Consider the following 22500-nt stretch of genomic DNA (forward strand, 5'->3'; position numbering starts at 1 on the left):
TGCGCCCATTTCTGTGTGTGTGTGTCTCCATCGCCTTATCTCTTCATATCACCACATCTCCCTCTGTCTCAATCTCTATCTGTCTGTCAGCTCTGGATTTGTGTGTGTGTGTGTGTGTGTGTGTGTGTGTTTGCGTGTGAGTGGTTGTGGTTGTGGTTATGGGTGTGTGTGTGTGTGTGTGTGTGTGAGTGAGTGATTCACTCTGTTGCAGCTTTTAGTGATTGTTCTGGTCTGCTTCTGTCTGATTGCATCTGATTCTATTTATTTAAAGTTTCTCATTCAATCACTACCCCCCCCCCACACACACACACACACGTCTCTCCCTCTCTGTCCGCTCCCTCTCTCTCTCTCTCTTTCTCTCTTCTCTCTCTCATATTTCCCTGTTTGACTGCGTAGATAAAGAGGGACCATCCTGAGTAAATGCAGCCTGTCCCTCTCCCCACTCAGTCTCGGAGTAATGAAGATGGATCCCCAGGGGGTCACTGCTGTCCGTCATAACGGCTATTCCCCAATCACTCAGACCCTGCACTACTCTCAGCCTCATTAGAAACAAGCTTTTGTGGTTTTATTGTCAGAACAAATGACAAAAGTTATTACTTCAGAGCTACAACTCTGATTCTGTTCTGAAGCCATCTTAATCTCCATTATTGTCCTTGTCCTGTACTGTGCGTGTATTCTTATATGTAACAGGGGAGCTACGCCAGGCGAGTAAATGAAGCGTTCTGTTCACAACGCATAATATTCATTTTAGATGACTGATCTATTTTTGTAGGAAGTAAGCCCCACCGTCGCATCTGATGTAGCTACTTTCATTGATTACAGTGATTATTAACTGCTGCAGCATATGCGCCGCGAACGGAACGCTTCAGTTATGCGCCTGGTGTAGCTCCCCTGTAAGAGTGTAAATTGAATGATTGCAAAGAACTCCTGGAGTCCACACACTTTGTACATTTTGAAAAAGTATTTCGGTGTCAAAGCATTCCTTATGACAGTAGTGTTCACTATGTCAATAGATATAAATCTGAGAAGAATGTCTTTAATCTGTCTACTGCATACCCAGTTGGCATCTGTGAAAGGGACCAAAATACCAGTGCCATTCAGTCATTTATGTAGGCCAGATCATTGGGTGCAGGTGCAGAGAAGCTACAGCTGTGTACATGAATGCGTAGTCTGGTGTGTGCGTGTGCGTGTGTGTGTGTGAGTGTGTGTGAGTGTGTGTGTGACGTCAGATGAATGCCGCTGCTGGCGACTGAATTAGTGGGCTCCATGCCCCCAGCTCAGCGTGGCAGCTTGCCCTCATGTGTGCATGAGGCTGTGGGGGATGCAGGAGCGGCCCGTGCCCAGGTAGCAGCCCTGATTGCTGGCATAGCACTGCTGTGGCTCCTGCACTCACACCTCTGTGATGGTCCTGGGGCAGCATATAGAAACCCTCACTCAGCACATCCAGTGATCCACTGGTCCAATGATTTTGTACTCCATTACAACTAATACTACAGTACTACTTGTTTCTATGGTTGGATCTCTTAAATGATATTGCTATTAATATATATTACTATTATCCCTATAGTTAAATTGTGAAATATTTCAGTGTTGAAGCACACTGTAATGTGTTGTACACAATTCCATTTTAGCTAGTCACTGTTTGTGGTTAGAGGTGCATTATTATGAGCTGATATTGCCTCTTAAATTAGCCTCGTAGCCAATCACAGTGTAGGAATGGTGCCAACTGTTGTGTAATTCTGCTAAAGGCATCCGTTGCAGTGATTCTCGCACAAGATAAAGCATGATAAAACTGGTAGCGTTCATGTGTGGTCTGTTCCCATTTAGCATATCTGTGTTGGAATTGCTATTTGCATGATTGGATCAGTCTACAGGAGAGGTGTGTGTGTGTGTGTGTGTGTGTGTGTGTTTTGGGACGCCTGGTGAGATGGTGCGTCCTGTTGGTGCCATATGAGAGATGGGAGAGGGAGAGGCAGACTGCTGAGTGTTTCTCCTCACACACTTGCTCTCCTCTATGGAGTGGAGCACCCAAGCCTTGCCTGAGCCATGGAGCGGAGAGGAAGAGCGGAACTGAGCAGACCTCTTGGTTCTCTTCTCCCCAACCCTCCTCCTTCACAACAAGCACACTCTCTAGCCTTTCCTCGTTTCTCTCCCTTCCCCTCTCTCTCTTCTTCTCTCTCTCTCACTCACTTCTGCTTCTCTCTTCCCTGCTTCTTTAACCTCTATCCTCCCATTTCATTTCTGTCTCTCATCACCCCCTCTCCTCCTCCTCTCTGGCTGCCTCTCCTTCCTCCATGTTCTCTCACATTTCCCGCTTTTTCCTAACCTCCCTCTCTCGCTCTCTCTCTCGCTCTCTCTCTCTCCGCCCCCCCCTCTCTCTCTGTCTCTTCTCCCCTTGTATATCTGCGTGTGGTAGTACGTCAGACGGAGGCTCTGCTGTGAGTTGGGAAGCAGGAGAGGGACCAGAGAGCAGAGCAGAGGAGCAGAGAAGCAGTGCAGCACACAGTGTGCACGCTGCTGCACACACACACGCACGCATACACACATCACCTCTCTCTCCCTCTCTCTCTCTCTCCCTCTCTCTCTCTCGCTCCCTCGTTCTCTCTGTCTGTCCCTCCCACTCTCACTGTAGCGCTGCTGTGACGTTAGAGGAGGCTGGAGGGAACCCTGCTCCTCGGGTTTCTCTCTCTTAGTTCCGTAGTCTTTCCTTTTTGGCTTTCCCCCTTTTCTTCCCCTTCTACTTAGATTACGGCAGGTGTGTCAGTTTGCGTCTTCCCTTCCTCCTTCCTTCCTTCTCTCCCTCCCTCCCTCCCTCCTCCTTCTCTCTCTCTCTCTCTCTCTCTCTCTCTCTCCCTCTCTCTCTCTCCTCTCTGTCTGACGAGGTGGAGGGTAGGGCTTGGGCAGGCTTTTTGAATGTAGTCAGTGTGCGCTCACCTTGCGGTTGGTAAACAGACTCGCGTGTGCGGATTACGGAGGAGCCATGTGGAATCAGTCTGACTACTCCAACCACTTGTCCTATCCAGGGCACCCCTTCTACCACACGCCATGCAGGTAGGCAGCACAGCCGCTTTCACACACACACACACACACTCACACACTCACTCACACTCACCTGGGCATATAGACACAACGCACACACACACGCACAATCACTCACACCTTCATACTGGCAGATACGCAAGCGCATAAACAAGTTGTAACGCACAGCCACACAAACATGCGGACTCTTGTACGACTGTAAGTAGTACAGTCGTACCAGTACTGCTGCTGCTACTGTTGTCTGTGTAAACACACATTGTGTGTGTGTGTGCTGTGGATGAGGTGTGTGTGCACGGGTCAGAGTAGAGGCTTATGTGTGTGTGCTGTGGATGAGGTGCGTGTGCAGGTCAGATTAGTGGCTTGTGTGTGTGTGCTGTGGATGAGGTGTGTGTGGGTCAGAGTAGTGGCTTGTGTGTGTGTGCTGTGGATGAGGTGTGTGTGGGAGTCAGAGTAGGGGCTTGTGTGTGTGTGCTGTGGATGAGATGTGTGTGAGCGGGTCAGAGTAGGGGCTTGTTTCAGAAGCGCGCCGATTCAGACAGCGCTGTGATGTGCATCAAATGAGTCATGGGGTCGCCCCAGAGCAGGTGGGACTCACGAGGCAGACGTGTGTTTCATCAACTCAATTCTGTGTGTGTGTGTGTGTGTGTGTGTGTGAGTGGGGGACGCATAATTGCAGTCCTATGTAATTGATGGTCTGTCTCTACTTGTGGGGTGGTTTGTGGTCACCTGAGGAAGCCTACTGAAAGGCACAGCCCCCTTTGTTTTTCAGCCCAAACTTCAGAAGACTTTGAAATGTCATTGACTTCAACTCTGCACTTCCTCCACTAAGCCTGATGTTTGCTCAGCCAGTCCGTGTGTAAGGCTGCTCTGATTTATTTGTCGCACGTTGCGCCTGTTTGGCTACTCAGACACTCCCATTCTTTGTCACTAACGCGTCTCAGTTGTTTACCGTTTGTGCTGTTTATGTCGAAGAAAAAGATTTGCTATGCTTCATCGTGGTAATGAGGGGGTTTAGCCGATGCGTTTGTTAACGCCTCATTGTTTTTTGGCTTTGAGCACTAGTCTAACTGGTCGGCAGAGTGTTTGAAATGCTTATCTGATGCCAGAAATGTCATAGTAGACTCTCACCACAGATTATCAAGTTGCATGCATGACAGGCTGTTTGGAATATGCATTGATGTGAATTAACAAATGAAATAATTTCAGGAATGTTCAGGTTCGTTATTGGAATAGTTCATGTCTTTAGTGTTTAGTAGCAGATTGTTCATTGGAAAGAGAGGTGGAGCATGTTGGTTTCAGGTATGTTGAGTCACGACATCTGGAATGGAGTTTAGCTAGTTTAGCTAGTTTAACTAGCTAGCTTGTTTTGGCGGGATGGAGTGACTTGATAGAGATTTGGGTGTCGTGGTTGTGTATGTTATATAATCAAATGTCAAATGCATGTCACGTTCATATCAAAATTTGTTATCTTGTGAGGTTGTGGTTGTGTAACATGGCATGACATATCAAGTAATGTGAATGTATACATTTCTGTGTGGTTGTGTTATAATGTTGTGCAGTAAGCTAGTGTGATATTACTGAGGTTGTGTGATACCATGTCCAATGGTGTGACTTATCAGGTTGTGTGAGATATGTCAGTTTTTGTGATGCAAAGTTACATGACACCATTCTTGGTTGGGTCATATCAGGTTCTGTGATAACATGTTGCTTGACATAGTCATATGGTCATATCAGGTTCTGAGATACCCTGTCAGATCATATGCTCTCTGGTTTGTGATATGTCTAATCTATAGTATGTGGACATTTTGAGATGAGATAAAGGATTGCTCTCTCTCTCTCTCTCTCTCTCTGCCTGCTCGTTCTCTACTGTGTCCTTCTCTCATTTCTATCTTCTATAATTTCATATCACATTCTCTATCCCTTCTCTCTATCCACTCTATGTTTTTTATACCTGGTAATGCCTCTCTCTCTCTCTCTGTCACTCTCTATTTCATGGCAGTGTGTATTTGTGTGTGTGTGTGTGTATGTGTGTGCGTGTGTGTATATATATGTGTGTGTGTGTGTGTGTGTGTGTGTGTGTGTGTCTCATCTGTATTCTGGTCGGCTCTCACCACTACCTTGTCATCAGATGAAACATTTAACATGGATGAAATGATCCTAGGCAAAATGGCAGCATTTGAAGAGGTTGCGCATGTCTATCAGAGATTCACTCTCGGTGTTTAGGGCTGTGTTTGAGTGGGAGTAACGGGTATTGTTCTGGGATTGGTTTCCAAATTGAGCTGAGAGTGTATAAGTATGTGTGTGTGTATGTGTGTGTGTGTGTGTGATTGTGCACGCACATGTGCACACGCATGCGTGCGAGAGGGCTGGAGGGACAGCGAGTGTATCGGGGGGGAGGTCGTGTATCAGCTTGAGTCGTCATCTCTGCCCACGGCGCTAATCAGATAATTATGCTCTATCGCTCGTGTGCAGATGTGACCCCGGCCCGGCCGCGCGTCAGCCGCGCATCAGCCGCATCCGTCTCCATCACCACAGCTCTCTCCACAGCTCAAGTGCCCCTCCACGCAGGAGAAGCAGCCCTCCTCGTCCGTGACCGTGCAGTCGTCGTGGAGATGGGATGCTGGGGACTCGGTGCTTACTGCTGCTTTATGTCTTTGGCAGCGTGCAAAACACACACACACACACACACACACACACACACACACACACGCCACCATACAGGCCTAGAAGTGCCTTATGATAAAACATCAGCGGTGTAATGGCGCATGAAATGAGTTGAGTCATTACTTCCAGTCCTCGCCAATATACAGTATAGTGTGTATGTGTGTGTGTTGGCATGAGAGAGAGAGAGAGACAGAGAGACAGAGAGAGAGAGAGAGAGAGAGAGAGAGAGAGATACAGTAGAGATAGAGAGAGATGGCATAAATGCACTTGTCACTTTCACCGAGTCAGCATACACAAATCTACAAGGCATTGTGGATACACTGTGTTATTGTAAATGAGAACAATGTGTAAACAGCAGTGTGTGCTGAGCCAGTTATGGGGCATTTGTGTGTTTGCGCACTGGCTTTCTTTTGGGATTAAGTTTAACCCCAAATTAACCAAAATGACACATTTCAAATTAAATTCCTTGTTGTGCTTACTTGCTTTGACAATTGCATTCATAAAGATGTATTTTCACTCCAGGGAATCCGATGGTGGTCTGCAGAGAAGATTACTTGACTGTACTACTATACTACTCTGCAACAGCAATTAGTTTACGCTACAAAGAGGACTTGTTTGTAAGACACTGAAGGCTTAACATTGTTGCTGGTGTCATGGCAACCCCATGACCACCACAGCGCATCTGATTCAGTCCCCTGCCCTCTTTATCCCCTCTTCGCTGTCTGTGTCAGTTGAGGGTTTTCCTCTCCAACTCCTTTTCTGCAAGCACAACTGCCCTGTACATCTTTGGAAATAAAAATAATGGTGCGCCTTTCTGAAACCCAAGGTCACTTTAAATGGGTTTGCGGTCCCGCTGAAAAGCAAGCGTGGTGGAAACTTCAGCCGTGCACTACTGTGCCGCTGCACACTCTGACACACAACTGAGTGTTCTGGAAACTTCCGCCGTGCAGTGCCGCGCGCCCCTGCACACTCACTGAGTCACCACTCTCCCCAAACGACTCTGGAGTTGTTCTGCACCAGTGTCATCCATCCAGAATGGAGCGGTTCTGTACGGCCCACTACGGTGTGGTGTTCACGGGGAGGTCTTCTCAACATGGCCCCCAGAGGGCTATTTCACATCACATGGTGCTATGTCATTATTAATCGTGTCTACCATGAAAAGAAATGTTGTCAGAAATAGCATTGAATACAATTGAATGCAATTGAATTGAATTTATATATGTGAAAATAAGGCTTGTGAAAATGGATTTCAAGGCATTTTACATAGCCCAGCTTGAACATGAAACTTTGATATGTTTATATTAAAGGTCAACTCACCTATACCACCATGTCTGTGTAGTTTAGAAACCTTAGAAACACCTGTCACTGTGCAAGGCAACACACAGATAAGTGCCCTGTTACTGTGCAAGGCAACACACAGATAAGTGCCCTGTTAGTGTACAAGCGGTGACTGTCTACACTACAGTAATGGTGGTGGAATGTGGGATGAAAGCGCTGGTGTGTGATGAGTGAAGAGTCGTCATGTGTGTGTGTGTGTGTGTGTGTGTGTGTGTGTGTGTCCTCTCCTTTCCACTCACCTCCCGCGGCCTGCAAGGCCTGTCATCACCTGAGCATGCTCTCTTCCGCTCCCCGCTGTTATTACCTCAGAGCACCTGAGTGGATATAGGGCATGATCATGCATGCACAGCCAACCGCGTGGGGCTCGTACTCACTCCACCTGGCTAGGTGTGTGTGTCACACATGTGTCACGGTTTTACAGGTGTGCCAGAACCAGCCTTTGAAACATCCAGATGTGTAAGCCCCCGCCACCCCACCACCCCTTTGTATCCAGTTGTGGGAGGCCCCCTGTCCTTTCTGTCTATATTTGTGAGAGGTCTCCTATCTTTCCAGGTGAGTTCCCAGCTAACAGGAAGCTCATTTCACCTGTGACTGGTGACTCACTGACCTCAGCTGTTTGTCCAGGTACTGTAAAGGTGAGATACTAACGGACGGAAGCCGTTTGACTGTGGCTCTTTATTTCACACACTCCGAGTAAAGGTGTCCTGCCTTAATCTCGTGTCATGACTTGTAGAGATCGGGGTGCAGCCCCAGATATTTTGCAATCAACCATTTTGCGTGACGTTTTGTGATAGCTGTACACATGGTGTTGTGTAATCTTCATTGTCTCTGACACAAAATGATATTTATATCTACAGTACATGGCTATGAGATCATGACCAGTAGTAGTTCACTAAATGGAACAGAACAGAGGCAGAAATCTGAGTCTCAGGGTGTTTGTAGTGTGCTGATGTGGTGTGTGTGTTTTAATGTGTGTTGAGAGAGATACTGACTATATCACAGTGAATTATGTCGCATGTGAAAGAGTGCCAATGGGGGTCAGAGTGACAAAGGTTGTGTATGTTTGTGTGTTAAAGGAGATGGATCTCCTCAGGTTGTGTATGTTTGTGTGTGTAAAAGCAGATGGATCTCCTCAGGTTGTGTATGTTTGTGTGTGTAAAAGGAAATGGATCTCCTCAGGTTGTGTACAGTATGTTTGTGTGTGTAAAAGGAAATGGAACTCCCCATGGGGTGTGTGACCACGGTCATGTGCCTAAGACTGTCTAGTTAACCATTGGCAGCATGCAAATACAACTGATAACAGACAGAGAACACTCTCTATGTCTCTCTCTTTCAGACACACACACACACACACACACACACACACATGCGTGCACTGCAAACATAGACCCACTTTCACGCATTAGAAAGAAAACAATTGAATGATGCATTGACTGGTAGTGCTGCATTACTGCTATCATCTTATCACTAGTGATAACTGTCTAAGTTTAACTAAGTATCATTTACTAAGGTTGGCCATTTTATTGGATTGTTTTCGTTTAAGCTTATTAACAGGGGAAGAAGTGGGATGTTTTTAATGCTTATAATTCAGTATTCACTGCTTGCATATCATCGCTATAAAAAGGGTTTGCTGGCTATGCAGAGAACATCTGTGTGTAATGGATATTTAATTGGCTAAAATGATCTGTCATTAGCTGATGTTAGAAAATGTTGTTTTGTACTGACTGAAGAGGATGGTCGAACATCTGGGCTGTGTCCTCTAATTAAGATAGTAAGTCAGTGATCCAAGGTTCACACGGTTTTGTTTGGAACCCTGCGAGCCCTTCAGCCTTTGCTGTGTGTTCCTTGTGTTTGTAACTGAGTGAGTGCCTTAGGGTCAGTTGTGTGTGTTCTATGGATTAACCCAGGATATTACCTCTGTGCTCGAGTGGATCAAGAGCAATCTATTGTGTGTGAGATGGTATCTTCAGGGGGGGGGGGGGTTGTTGTGTGGAGTGCTCTGGTGCTGAGATGTGATGGGAGATGTGCCCCTGCTGTCTGGCTCTGCCGTGGGGTTTGTGTGGAGTGCTCTGGTGCTTCCTCCGAGGCTCCGACAGCTTCCTGAGTGACTCTGTCAGAGTGCCGTCTCCAGCCTGTGTCATCAGCCGAGCCAAGACAGCCAGCGAGGACTGACTGTTACACACGCTGAAATGGGAAGAGTGTGATGTTGTTCACGCGCGGTGGAGTGGCTGAGAGTCACTGAAAGCATACACTGCTGCTGACCCTGTTTCAAAACCGCACGTCTAAAACTCAAACACTGTCTGTTTCATCATATGCAAAACCACTCGGCCATTCCAGACAAGAGTGAGCGTCAGTCTGGCTGACCAGCTCTTGACCGCTAGCGCATACCCAAAACCCAGAACCCAGAACCGAAACGGTGACGTTCATCGTCTAGTAACTTAATAACAGTTTCCTCCACTGGTTCTCTTCTGAGCAGCAGTTCAAACAGCTCACTTTCATCTTAAGATCACACATACAGCACACCATATTAAATCACAGGGGCCTTCAGGCTGTTGAACACCATGACCTGGAGAGATCCGGCTCGTCAATCTCATGTTCTGAAGAGTCTGGCCCAGAAATGAACTGGGCTCTGAAGGCTGACGCGGGTCCTCACTCACTCACCCCCCCCCCCCCCCCCTCCCCCCTACAGTCCACTAATCCCCCCAGACAGTGGAGCCCTCTGCTGACCCAAGAGACTGGACACTGGCCTGCTAAAGAAGAGAGAGAGACAGAGAGAGAGAACGAGAGAGAGAAAGAACGAGAGAGAGAGAAATGTGTGTGAGTGAGAGAGAGAGAGTGTGAGAGATGCTGTGGGAGTAATTCACAGTCTGTGTGTTTATCTCGGTATCTAACAGACTCTGTGGGGATTGGGAGGATGAGAGATCAGAGGGATGATCCAGATGCGTGTGTGTGTGTGTGTGTGCGTGTGGGTGTGAGTGTGAGAGAGAGAGAGCGTTTGTTTTGCTTGTGTGTGTGTGTGAGAGAGTTTGTTTTGCTTATGTGTGTGTGTGTGTGTGTGTGTGTGAGCGTGTGCGTGTGTGTGTGTGTGTGTGTGTGTGTGTGTGTCTGTGTCTGTGTCTGTGTCTGTGTCTGTGTGTGTGTATGTGAGCGCTCGTGTGTCTGTGTCTGTGAATAAAGACTTTTCAATCTTCATCCTTAAACCTCTACTCGGAGGGGTCATTTGAAACCATAAGAGAAAGGCATCCATTCAAAAGAAGCAAGAGAGAGAGCAGGATGGGGAGCGGTAGCTTCCTCTTTGCCTATGTGCTGTATGGTGGGGCTCTTGGCTAGCTGAAGGATGCTGTCCTGCTGTCTGGGGAAGCCCTGCTTCTCCTGGGGGAGAAACTCAGTGAGGTAGGTCTGCTGGAGCTCCAGAACCCACTGGAGAACGTCCCTACTGTAGATGTTGAAGGGGAAGAACGCTGGACCTGGACATGTTCTATCAACGATTTGTTCTAAATCGGGTTTCAGTTATAATTCACTATCATTGAAAACAGCCAGTCAGCTCTAGAGCCAATGGACAGCTTTAGAAAATCTGTTGGCGCTCTGTGGATCTGTAGACTGTTGACAGCCGGAGATTTGTGTTTGTGATTGTGAAGGCCTGTAGAATGTCTGGCAATCTGTAGACAGTCTGAGTTTGTGTTCAGATTCTACTCTGATTTTGTCTCTGTATTTATCTGTATCTTTATGCATATGAGCTCTTGTGCAAATGTGATTTGTGTGTGTGTGTGTGTGTGTGTGTGTGTGTAGTGTATGTGTGTGTGTGTGTGTGTGTGTGTGTGTATGTGCGGTGTGTGTGTGTGTGTGCACCCCTCTGTGTGTAGGTAGGCTGCGTCAGTAGGAATATAATGTGTTTTTCTCCGTCATGCTGGGTCTGCTGACCATGCTGCACCTCCAACATTCATTAAGCCTTCGCACAGCACCGTGTGCCATTAAAGACCCACTGCACGCTGTAAAGACCCACAGTGCAGATCAGAGAACAGCTACTGCATGTGGACACGCTCGCTTGGCCCCGTGGCTGTGCGCTTGTGTCTCGTCTCTCTGCCTGTCGGCCTGATTCCCCGCTGCTGGTGTTGATGCAGATTGACTGAGAAGATTCCTCAAATGGGATGGCAAAGTGAGCAAAATCAGATCACTTAAGCCTGTGTGTGTGTGTGTGTGTGTGTGTGTGTGTGTGTGTGTGTGTGTGTGTGTGTGTGTGTGTGTGTGTGTGTGTGTGTGTGTGTGTGTGTGTGTGTGTGTGTGTGTGTGTGTGTTTGTGTTTATCTGTGTACATTAGTGAGCATGGCATGTGTAAATCCCTGCTGTGTGTTTGATGTGTCAACTCCGAGCGAGGAAAAGCACACCTTCAGATCTCCATGAGAAGCGGCCCAGACGCCCTGTGGCCCCAGTGTTTCAGGTGTGCCCCAGGTGTGCCATGTGTTCTGGCCCTGATAATGGCCGCAGGGCTAGCAACGGCTAGCCTCCCCCAGAGAGCACTGCACACTGTTGCACAGGCATTGAAACTACTGCATGATTATGAGTCACTCCTGGTCACAGTATCGACAGATAAGGTGTGTACACCATACAAGGTTTCATCCCACATGGGCCCTGATCTGACTGTTATAAATGTGTGTGTGTGTGTTTGTGTGTGTGTGTGTGACACAATGATATCACATTGCATAAAATAAATGTTTGACATTATCTGTAGCCCTATAAAGCTGATCTTTACAGTACCTTGGCTCCCCATGTCTATCGGTCACTACAGTACATACTTTTTCTTGCGGGAGGCTGATATCATGTTTGCAAGGGTCAACCTTTGGCAAATATAGCCTGTAGCGTGGTCTGCAAGCAGTAGCTGGGGAGGAGAGACAGAGAGAGAGAGAGAGACCAGATAGCAGCGAACCCTTAGATAGACCCTGCCGGATCTACGCCAGAGATAGGCCTCGTGCCCGCCAGAGTCGGCAGCCATCTGGGGAGCCTGTGCAGACAGTGCCAAGTAGGGAGAGAGAGAAAGAGAGGAAGAATGGAAATCCATAAGGAGAGAGAGAATAGAGGGGTGTGGGAACGCGCCCGGCTCACACCGTCCAGCAAGACGACCCAGTGGGAGGCCTGCATTCCGGAGAACTCGGAATTCTGTGCGGGAATAATGTGCCTTTGTTGCCGCAGTGATGAAACATTATTTCCAGTGGTGGTCTTGTGAAAAGCAGCTCATCTCTGCTTGGCTCTTCAAATCCTCAGCACCCCCCCCCCCAACCCCCACCCCACACACACACACACACACACACACACACACTAGTGCCACCCTTTTCACCAGCACAGCAATGGAGTAATTAAACTCTCCAATTCCTTAAATGAGGGAGATGAGTCACATGACGACTTTGAGTATTCTTATTTCAGCGTGATTGGATTTCAGAGGTCTGCCTCTGATGTGGGAGCTCCACGCTTGACAAATGCAGCGCTCTGAAAGTGTCCGTGGCAGTGGGGTATCAGTAGCCCCTGGGCAGCTTTGAAAGTGACCCGGACTGACACTCTAATCACTCAGTGAGGACAGATCGAGGCTGGCATGACAGTACAGAAGAAAAGGGGGAAGGTGTGTGTGTGTGTGTGTGTGCCTGTGTCTGTGTGTGGCAGTGTGTTTTTTTCATGTATGTGTGATTATGTTTTGTATGTATCCAAGATAAACTGAAGAATTATGACATGATAGGTGTTTGTGGGTGTGTGTGTGTGTGCGCCACGCATGCGTTTGTGCGTGTGTGTGTGTATGTGTGTGTGTGTGTGACTGTGTGAATGTGCGTGTGTGTGTGAGAACTGAGAGAGGAAGTCCAGACCACTGGCCAGTGGTCATCTCATCAACCTCCTAATGTGGTGGTGATTTTAACTTGAGTTCATAAGATCAGCTACATTTTACAGTGCACCTATTGTACATCTTATACTTGCCTCTGTGTGTGTGTGTGTGTGTTTGTGTGTGTGCGCAATAAGAAGTGCCGGTACATATTGTGTGTGTGTGTTTGTGTGTGTGTGTGTGCGCGTATGTGTGTGTGTGTGTGTGTGTGTGTGTGTGCGTGTATGTACTGTATGTGTGTGTGTGTGTGCAATAAGAAGTATATTGTGTGTGTGTGTACTCTGGGGAGTGACTCATACTCCAGCAGTAGGAGATTGAATCAGTTGAACAAACGTTTCACTCAGGCAGAACTAACAGTTGGAAGGCGCACAGATCACAGGCCCGAAGTGACCGCTGCTTCCGCTCCCTCCACTCAGCGCTGGGCTTCTGCTGCGCTCCTGCTCGCCCCCACCCATCCCCCCCCCCCCCCCCTGGCAAATCCAATTACCCTGCGCCCATCTCAAGGGGCTTTGCTGGCCACAGGCCATCCGCCGCAGGCTGTCTCCGTGTGTGTGTGTGTGTGTGTGTGTGTGTGTGTGAGGGACATGGAGTATTTTTATATTTCTGCACCCAGGGGAGGGAGAAATGTTTCCTCTGTGCGTTCAGCTGGTTTCCTCTGAGCGAACTCTGCTCAGTGTGCAGTGGGCGCATGGGGTTGTGTAGAAGCACTTGATTGTGGCCCTACTGTAGCTAGTCGGTCAGAAGCTGTGCAGACACTCACTCAGTCCTGACTGCCATCCCATCCCATGGCCACCCCCCTGCCTGCCTTCCAACACAGCACTCTCCAATTGGACTCGACAGACGAAAGTGAAACAACTTCAAAGTTTCACTCTGAACTGAAGTTGAAATGCCAGAGCATTAGCATCCTGAAGCACGTTAAGGGAGACTTCCCTCCGCAATGCAGTGGACACAGGGCATGGCTTAAGCTCAGGCATGTCTCGCTACCGTTGTATTTATGGCTCAGAACTGTCGGATCTAGCCACAGAGTTCTGCAATGAAATAAATATTTTGTATCCAGAGGTCGTATCATGACGGGGACACCAGCTCCCTTTTGATCCCCCCTTTTGGCTTTGTGACTCAGCCGTGCTGGCCATCGTGCACAGAGATTTGCACTCATATCAGACTCATTAGTGGCCCTGTGTGTTCTTCAGCAGTCTGGCTCTGAGGGCTGTGCAGGTCCCATCTCCCCAGGTCCTGTCTGACACTGAGGGCTGTGCTGGTCCAGTCTGGCTCTTAGGGCTGTGCAGGTCCAGTCTGGCTCTGAGGGCAGTGCTGGTCCCATCTCTCCAGGTCCAGTGTTGCTCTGAAGGCTGTGCAGGTCCCATCTCTCCAGGTCCAGTGTTGCTCTGAAGGCTGTGCAGGTCCCAACTCTCCAGGTCCAGTCTGGCTCTGAGGGCTGTGCAGGTCCCATCTCTCCAGGTCGTGTCCCGGCCCCGTTAGTCCTCCTGCTCGGCTGCGCTGCGCTACGCGGTGCTGCACTGCTGCTCCGGGCGCTGCAGGTGACGTGAATGTAAATAAGGTTTGCCTGGCGCGGCTGATTTGCATGCCGGCCCGTCAGCGCCGATCGAATCACTGCCCCCCCGCTGGGCCTCAGACAGACGCTGGCGAACGCTCTGCGGTGGATGCGGCCGCTCGCCCGCTCGTCATATTTACCCAGACCGGTTCTATCGATCCCACTCTGCTCCTCCTCTGTCTCTCACACCTAGCGCCGCAGAATACATTTCCACAGAGATGAAATATGGGGAAAGTAACGTTTTACAACTACACTTGTTTTCAGTCAGGATGCGGCGCTCATCAAAAGGAATAAACCCCTACAGACAAACTGAGAGAGAGCAGGTGAGAAGGAGAAACAAGGGGTTGTCTGGAGGTGAACGGGAGAACATCATACTGTAGGTGACTACAGCTAGACAGTACTGTACATGCAGAGGTGTTACCGTGTTGGGAGAGTGTACATAGATTTGACCTCATCCCTGGTCCTGCAGATCAGCCCAGATTCATTGCCCAGCGCTCACTGAAGCAGATACTGGATCCTGTTTGCTGTTCTGTGCTGACAGTTGCGTTCACACCCACATGTTTTTTTTTTCCAGTTAAGTTGTTGATTTACAGATTACTGCTGTACTGCATTGCAATCAAAAGCCCTGCTGTAATTAGCACTAAATGGATGTATATGTTTATATGTCTATATGGCACTGTGCACTAGAAATGTAAACAGTGGGCTCGTGTTACACACAGGGCCTCTCTCAACATCCCTCCTCGATCCTCGATCCTCGATCCTCGATGCTCGGTCCTCCAGACTCGTTCCCACTGATCTAGAACTAGCACTTGGATAGACTATCCCATTGTTGCTGCCCCATCATTCTTGATCTAGATCAGTGAGAACGAGGACCGAGGAAGGAAGGGAGGACAGATAACAGACGAATGAGAGGCACCCATAGTGTAGCGTCCACACTGGCGGTGGGCGTGAGGAGACGTTGGGTAGGAGGGGAGCAGCTGAGCAGCAGGGAGGCCCGCTGGTTGTGTTGATGCAGTCACTGCAGCATGGCTCCTCTTGTGCCTGCAGTGGGCTGCTGGGACGTCTCGTTCCCCTGGGGGGGTTGTGCCATGATGCGTGTCAGGTGGGGAGGGGTTGTGTGCTCACCTGAGCATACGGTACGGTACGCTCACAGGTAAACAGGACATGCACATCCTCTGTCCTCATCCTTATTCACTCTGAAAGAAGAGACTCTGTAAACTCTGTAAAGAAGTGATGCAGGTGATAATAAATGCACATAATAAATGGTGAATATCACTAAATGTACATGACATGCTACAAGCTTATTTTCAGTACTGACCTACTGGTGCCCACTGGCTTTGGCTAATATGCAGTATTAGGAAGATAATGTGATGATATGCTGTTTTATTCAGTGCCAGTATACTCTCCCTGAGTAATGAAGCCTAATCCTTCTTTCAGGGTTCATGAGTTCCGCTTTACCACTGGAGGGGCCTGTGGCTGCCTCAGATTTGTGCTGCTATTCTCTGGGTGATGATGTGGTGGCTGGGGGTTGATTACGATGCGGAGGGCAAGCCCGGGACACTGGCTCATCATCACTATCATTGCACGACTCTGGCACAGACCTGGCCCTGATGTGGGCCAAACCCTTCTCCTTTTCACCACTCACATCCAGCAGCTTGTGTTGTTTGGGTGTCTGGGGTTTATGCCAAACAGGCTTATCCTCGCAATGCCATTAACTTTTACTCTCAGGTCTGCAGCACCTGCCAACACCTTTATGGCCACAGGTTGTCTTAAGAGCTCTGTGACGGCGCTGGATGATGGACACTGAATGAGTAAGAGCTGGAGGTTGATTTGAAAAGCCTACCCGCTATTCTGGGTCTCTCAAAGCTTCTTTCAGATGTTGCTCCGGGATCCACACCGTTTCGTAGGGTATTACACTCATGGCATGATAACAGGGCACAGCTTAACCTGTCTGTTCCGTCAGAATAATCCGATATTTCCGCTATCGCAAATATTAAGCCAGTCAGGGTAAACAGATGGGAAACAGGTCTGGGCACAAGTAGCTTACGACTCATTTCATGGCCACGTCACAAGAACTAACAGATATTTCTAGCGTCTATGAAGGACCTTCACTCTTTTCACAGTAAACAGAAGTGGAAAACTCCTCTGTATGCTGTATCTCCAATAGCCTCAAACTATGGATTTTGGAAATCCAAGATCTAAAGCACCTATTATGGACTCATGTGTACTTCCTTGTTAACTGTTTTGTGTATTAGTGTATGTGAGCTCCAAGGCTGTGTGATTGACATAAACTCAGTAAATGGGAAAATAGAGCAGTCATATAACAAGTAGGGAGCTGGGTCCTTGACTGGCCTTGCTGGCTCACTTCTTTTCACCTGTACTTTGTGTGGCTCTGGTACACCTGTGAAAGGGGCCCAAGGTCAAGTGTTAAGGTTAAAATGCAGATAAAAATGAACTCCTCCTCTGGGACTGAGTGGCTTTTGATGAAAGTATCTACTCTGTCAATCATGCTCCGGAAGCTTCAGGCTGTTTGTTTGCGAGATATTTAGCTGCTAGTGTGTGCCTGGTATCATGGCCTTTTGACGTCATGCGGTGTTTATAGTCTCTCACCAAATTACATCCGCAACACTTTTGGGAAAAAGTGCTTCTCCTTATCAAGTTTCTGTTGGAAGATAAACAGATAAAAATAGCACTCCATTAATTCAGCCCACTTAGCTGGGTGGCATGGACCGAGTGCCTTGCTTGAGCACAGGCTATTTTCAGACCGACTGATTAACTGAAAACACTTTGAGCCATCCAAAAAAACTCCCCCCCTCCCCTCCTCCCCCCCAACACCACCACCACCGTCCTGCTTCAGGACTCGCTGAGGCATAGATTCTATCTAGAGACACCCCAGCTCTGTGAAGTAGCTTTTCCATGTCGAGTGTGTGAGGCTCTGGGAGAGAGGGGAGGAGATAGACGGCCTTGTTGCAGCAGTGGCCCCTGTGGATTGTTGGACTGAGAAGTGTGTGTGTTTGTGTGTGTGTGTCTGTGTTCTCTCTCAGACCAGAGCCGCTGTCCTCACAGTGGACCTCTGTCCTGATGACACGTCACCCTGCTGGCTGGTGTGTATGTGTGTATGTGTGTGTGTGTGTGTTGAGGGGGAGGTTTTTTTTAGATTAAAGCAAACTATAGATTGTGCGTCATTGTGGGCCAGTGGTCATCTGCCAGCCCTCAGTCCCTCAGAGGTGGAAAACTCCAGCTTCAGAAAGTAAAAATCCAATCATGTATTGGTTCTACGTGTGCACTTACTGTAACACAGGTGATCTCATCAATTAGCTGCTCTAGCTGGCTGAAGAGTTGAGCTAATTAGAATCAGCTAGTTTAAGTGAATGGTTGGCACAGATATGTAGTAGGACTTTTACTCTCTGAAGCTGGAGTTTTCTGAAGGTTTTACTTTCCACCTCTGCAGTCCCTGTACTTCACCCTCCTCTTAAGAGCAGCCATATGCTGTATGATGGGGCCCCATTACTTGACTACAGACATTAACAGGGCCTCTTGAGATGCTGGAGTGTACGAGCATGACGCGTTTAGCTCAGAGTTTTGCCATGTGTCACTCAAGTGATGAGATGCACACTGACAACAACCCTTAGACTACTCTGCATGGAGAGGGATCCATCTTGACTGGAGTTCTGACTGCTGCTGTTGTGTACTCGGCAGGGCACCCACATCCGTCTGCATCCACAGGAACAGTGTCTCACATCCCTACCGTCCCCCGGGGCGAGCGCGCTAGGTGCCAGACGTGCTAATCGGGGGCAGGTAGGGGGCCAGTGCCTGTTTTAAGGCCTGTCTGACCCGTCAGCTTAAGGCAAGGAGCCACTCACCGCACCTCTCTATCTCTTGAAGCACTTATAAAGTGTGTGTGTGTGTGTGTGTGTGTGTGTGTGTGTGTGTGTGTGTGTGTGTGTGTGTGTGTGTGTGTGTGTGTGTGTGTGTGTGTGTGTGTGTGTGTGTGAGCGTGTGTGAGCGTGCGAGTGTATATGTGTGTGTGTGTGTGTGTGTGTGAGCGTGTGTGAGCGTGCGAGTGTATATATGTGTGTGTGTGTGTGTGTGTGTGAGAGAGTGTGTATGTGTGTGTATGTGTGTGTGTGTGTGTACTGTATGTGTGTGCGAGTGTGTGTGCATCTCCTACACAATGTTTTGGTATAATAAAGCCTCTATCTCCTGTAATCAGGAAAGGAAAGGCAACAACAGTACAACTGCAGCAGCTTATTTGCATTAAATTGGCGCCCTGAGAGATTGGCTTGGCTCCCAGTCATACACATTCCCTCGTCTCTCTGCCCCGAAAGCAACTGTTTATGCATCGCACCTCCGCCACTTTATTAAAACTGATTGGAAAAATTGCACACTCTCCTGGACTTTGCCTCTCAAGTCTGGAGATAACAGCATGAATTATTCATCAAAAGAGTTATCCATAACACATTTGAGTCCTTTTGTTTTCAGCGTGGGCTTTGGGGCTAACAGATCTCAATCCAACTCGAGATATGTTGGAAAGATGAACTGAAATGCAGAGATGGCCCCGTGGGATTAGAATCATAATTTAATAGGAGTCTTGACTAAATCAGCCTTCTAGAACTTTCTGACTGTCCAGTGTGGTCCATGGACGCTCACAGATTTAGAAAAGTAACGTCCGCAGTGATATCGGTGTTGACCTCTGAATGTCTGTTTTGATGAGTATGCAGATATTGAAGTGCTGAATTGGCTAGGAAAGTTTTCCCACGCTTCCAGTGTTGCATGGCATGAATATTACGGTTTAGTTCCGTTTTCATCCTCTCTCTGGCTGAGCCACCAATAAGGTGTGTTTGCGTGTGTGTGTGTGAGAGAGAGAGAGAGAGAGACTGAGTATGTGTGTGTATGTCAGTTTATGTGATTTACGGCTCTCCATGTCCACTGTGTGTGTGTGTGTGTGTGTGTGTGTGTGTGTGTGTGTATTCATATACTCATGTGTACTATTTATAATGCCCTCGCTCAGTCACCTTGAGATGCTGAGCTTGAGAGTGGCGTGGCTGGCATGGGCATCCGTCCACAGCCTCGTCTGGAATCTGGGCGTATTTCTGGAGTATCTCTCTGGGGCTTCAGTGCCAGCATTGGCTTTTTTTGCCAGGCCTGCAGGAGCTAGAACAGAGAGATGGATGTGGCCTGTAAAAGCCGGAGCAGTCCCAGGACGCCTTCCCTATAGCAGAAGGTGTTTCATGCACACACTAGCTGTGCCAGTGTGCCAGGAGAACAGACTCACTCTCCCACTCTGAGCAAGATCCAATTTCATCAGATTATAGCAGAGTACTACTTTTATGCATGATCAGAAAAACAGGCTCAAAATAGACAATCTACTTCTTTTTTCTGGATATCAACTCTGTAACCCTATATTTTTGTGTTTGAGAATAGATGTGAGATATACTGTATATGTACAGTATGTATGTAGATCTAGTATGTATCTATAAATAGATAGATAAAAAGATAGATAGATGGATGGATGGATGGATGGATATTATTTGACATATGTATTAAATGCTTTCATCTTTTAATTCATAGTATGAAGGAAACATTAGTAGTAGTATTAGGAAACAATTTCCAGTCTTTACCTTAGAATGTTGGATTAGAGAGAAACTGTATAGAACATTTTCTGTTAGTACGTTGTCCAGTTGTAGCTGAAGATATTCTGTCTGATATGCTGTCAACACGGCTGTCAAGACAGCGTTCACATCAGTGGGATTGTGCTGGCGTCTGTGGCCTTCGTGGCCCGCTGTAAGGCTCTGTGAGCTGACAGCTGATGCCACGCTGGCATAATGACTGGCATCAGGGCACTGTCTGCTGTTTTAGTATCGTGCCTCTCATGCCAGCCTGTTAGCAGCGCTGAGTCTGAGCCAGGGAGATGCCCAGGTGTTTTAGGGGCAAGAGCAAAACTAGGGCAGAGATGCACTGTATCATGCACAGACACACACACACATACATACGCTCTCTTTCTCTCTCTCTCTCTCTCTCTCTCTCTCTCTCTCTCTCACACACACACACACACACACACACACGAACTGTATGGTGTACTTTCTCAGACGGAAAGAGGTTTGTTGGCTGATCAAGACAGATATCCCAGACTCCCCTGCTCTGACCTTGTGTCCTCCAAAGCGAGATTAGGAGAGAGGAAACCTCCGCCTCAGGGTGGCCGCCGACTCACATTGTGTCCTCATCTGCTATATAGAAACCGCAGACCAATCTACTGGACTCATATAACCACCTGAACCATCACACACTGATTGCCGCTGACTCATGAGTAGATCTGATGCTGGACGGATGTCGTCCTGCTGGAGGTGACTTTCAGCAGGATGTGTATTTTTATCCGCAGGAGATCGTAAAAAGAACGTTAGATTTACATTTTGCATTTCTTCTGTGGGAGATGAGACAAAAACAAACCATTCTTTCTGTGCCACATGATCTTTTTTTTATTAAAAAAAAAGGAAAGAAAATGAAAACTCCAGAAATATCCCGGCAGCAGCCGATGCAGTCACCAGCGGCTGACTCTGTCCTGGCATATGCGGTCCGTAATGGTGTCCATTTATCAGTGTTAATGGCCGAGAGACACTGAGCAGGATTAATAACCTTTTATGATGTCCATTAACCAACTGCACGCTCCCCAGGGCTGAAACCAGAGGCTGCGTCGCCGCTGAAGGTCTCGACCCGCCCCCTTCTCAAAAACATCCCTGAAGTTTTAGAAGGTGGCCATCACTGTGATCCTGTCAGCAGTCCAACAAATGTTGGTTTTTGAATTTTGATCGCTTCCTTCGATTGCTACATTTCCTTGAAGGGTCATTTTAAAGGGCCAACACTTTTTTTTAACAGACGTTGCTGCTTTGATCGCTGTTCTCTCCTCATGCCAGAGCAGGTGGTTTTTCTTCATGTTTGGGCAAATGGCTGTCAGAGAAAATAAGGCTACAGTCTGCCTGGGAAAACACTGTCGATGAAACCTCCATGACATAATGGGACAGACCTCTCAGCACCTCTGGAAAAGGATGAGCGAATGGCGTATTTGCACACAAACAGAGAGATGATGAGCTGTGAGTTCTCTTGACGGTCTGTTGACTGGGGCAGTTTTGATGGAGAGATAATGGAAAGCGGAAAGGAAGGGGTTGTTTTCTCAGCTAACGGCCAAACGTAGGAGCACGGAGCCGAAAGGAGAGGATGTGAGCTCCGGCGGGAGAAATACGGAGTGGGAAATGGAAATGCAGGAATAAAATGAGAGGAGACAAGGGAGAGGCAAGGAGAATGGCAAAGAAAGGCAGTTTCACTTAGGATTTATTTTGCCCTCAGGGGAGTGTGTTTGTGTGTGTGTGTGTGTGTGTGTGTGTGTGTGTGTGTGTGTGTGTGTGTGTGTGTGTGTGTGTGTGTGTGTGTGTGTGTGTGTGTGTGTGTGTGTGTGTGTGTGTGTGTGTGTGTGTGTGTGTGTGTGTGTGTGTGTGTGTGTGTGTGTGTGTGTGTGGGCATGTGTGCGTGCGTGTGTTCAAGAGAAAGGCAAGGAATCCTTTTTATCAGCCACATGTACGAGTGGACAACATCAGCCGGATTCCTTCAGCATATTTAAGATCTCTCTGTGCTCCTGTGCAAACACAGTTGTCCCCCCCCCCCCCTCCCCATAGGCGTTGCCTGCCTCCCAGCTCTATCTACTACTGCTGTCACACACACACACACACACACACACACACACACACATAGTCCCTGCTAAAGCCCGTGCTCAGGCAGAGTGGCTGGGGCAGACAGAGGACAGAGGAAGCTGTGGCGGTGCTCATGAGGATGCAGGTAAAGCCATTCAGCACTGAGGGGAAGGAGCAATGCCAGACATGCAAACAACAGCGCACACAAAAGGGCCCGCTGCTCTTTGTGTCGTCTGTTTTTATTTTAGCTTTGTCTCTTTGGTCGGGTCGCGTCGTGGTTGTCTGGCTGGGAGCTAAAACTATTGTTTGAGTGAACGGGGCCATGCTCGGGACTTTACACTGGGAGCGCATTGTTGAGTTTT

At 48.2% G+C, this 22500-nt stretch overlaps 1 protein-coding gene across 3 annotated transcripts in view; it reads left to right on the forward strand.

Annotated features, from left to right (window-relative positions):
• The window catches only part of plekha7a (pleckstrin homology domain containing, family A member 7a), a 77215-nt gene that overhangs the window by 14646 nt on the left and 40069 nt on the right, over positions 1-22500 (forward strand). Inside the window, exon 1 of one of the 3 annotated variants that reach the window (XM_062546467.1) lies at positions 2888-3051. The exons of the other annotated variants lie outside the window; for them this stretch is intronic. Within the exon in view, the coding sequence (XP_062402451.1) occupies positions 2981-3051 (71 nt within the window). The 5' untranslated portion in view covers positions 2888-2980. Of the gene's footprint in view, positions 1-2887; positions 3052-22500 lie in introns of those variants that run through there. 3 annotated transcript variants of the gene reach the window in all.

This window comes from Sardina pilchardus, chromosome 10 (genome assembly GCF_963854185.1).
Source record: "Sardina pilchardus chromosome 10, fSarPil1.1, whole genome shotgun sequence".
NCBI classification, from domain to species: Eukaryota; Metazoa; Chordata; class Actinopteri; order Clupeiformes; family Clupeidae; genus Sardina; species Sardina pilchardus.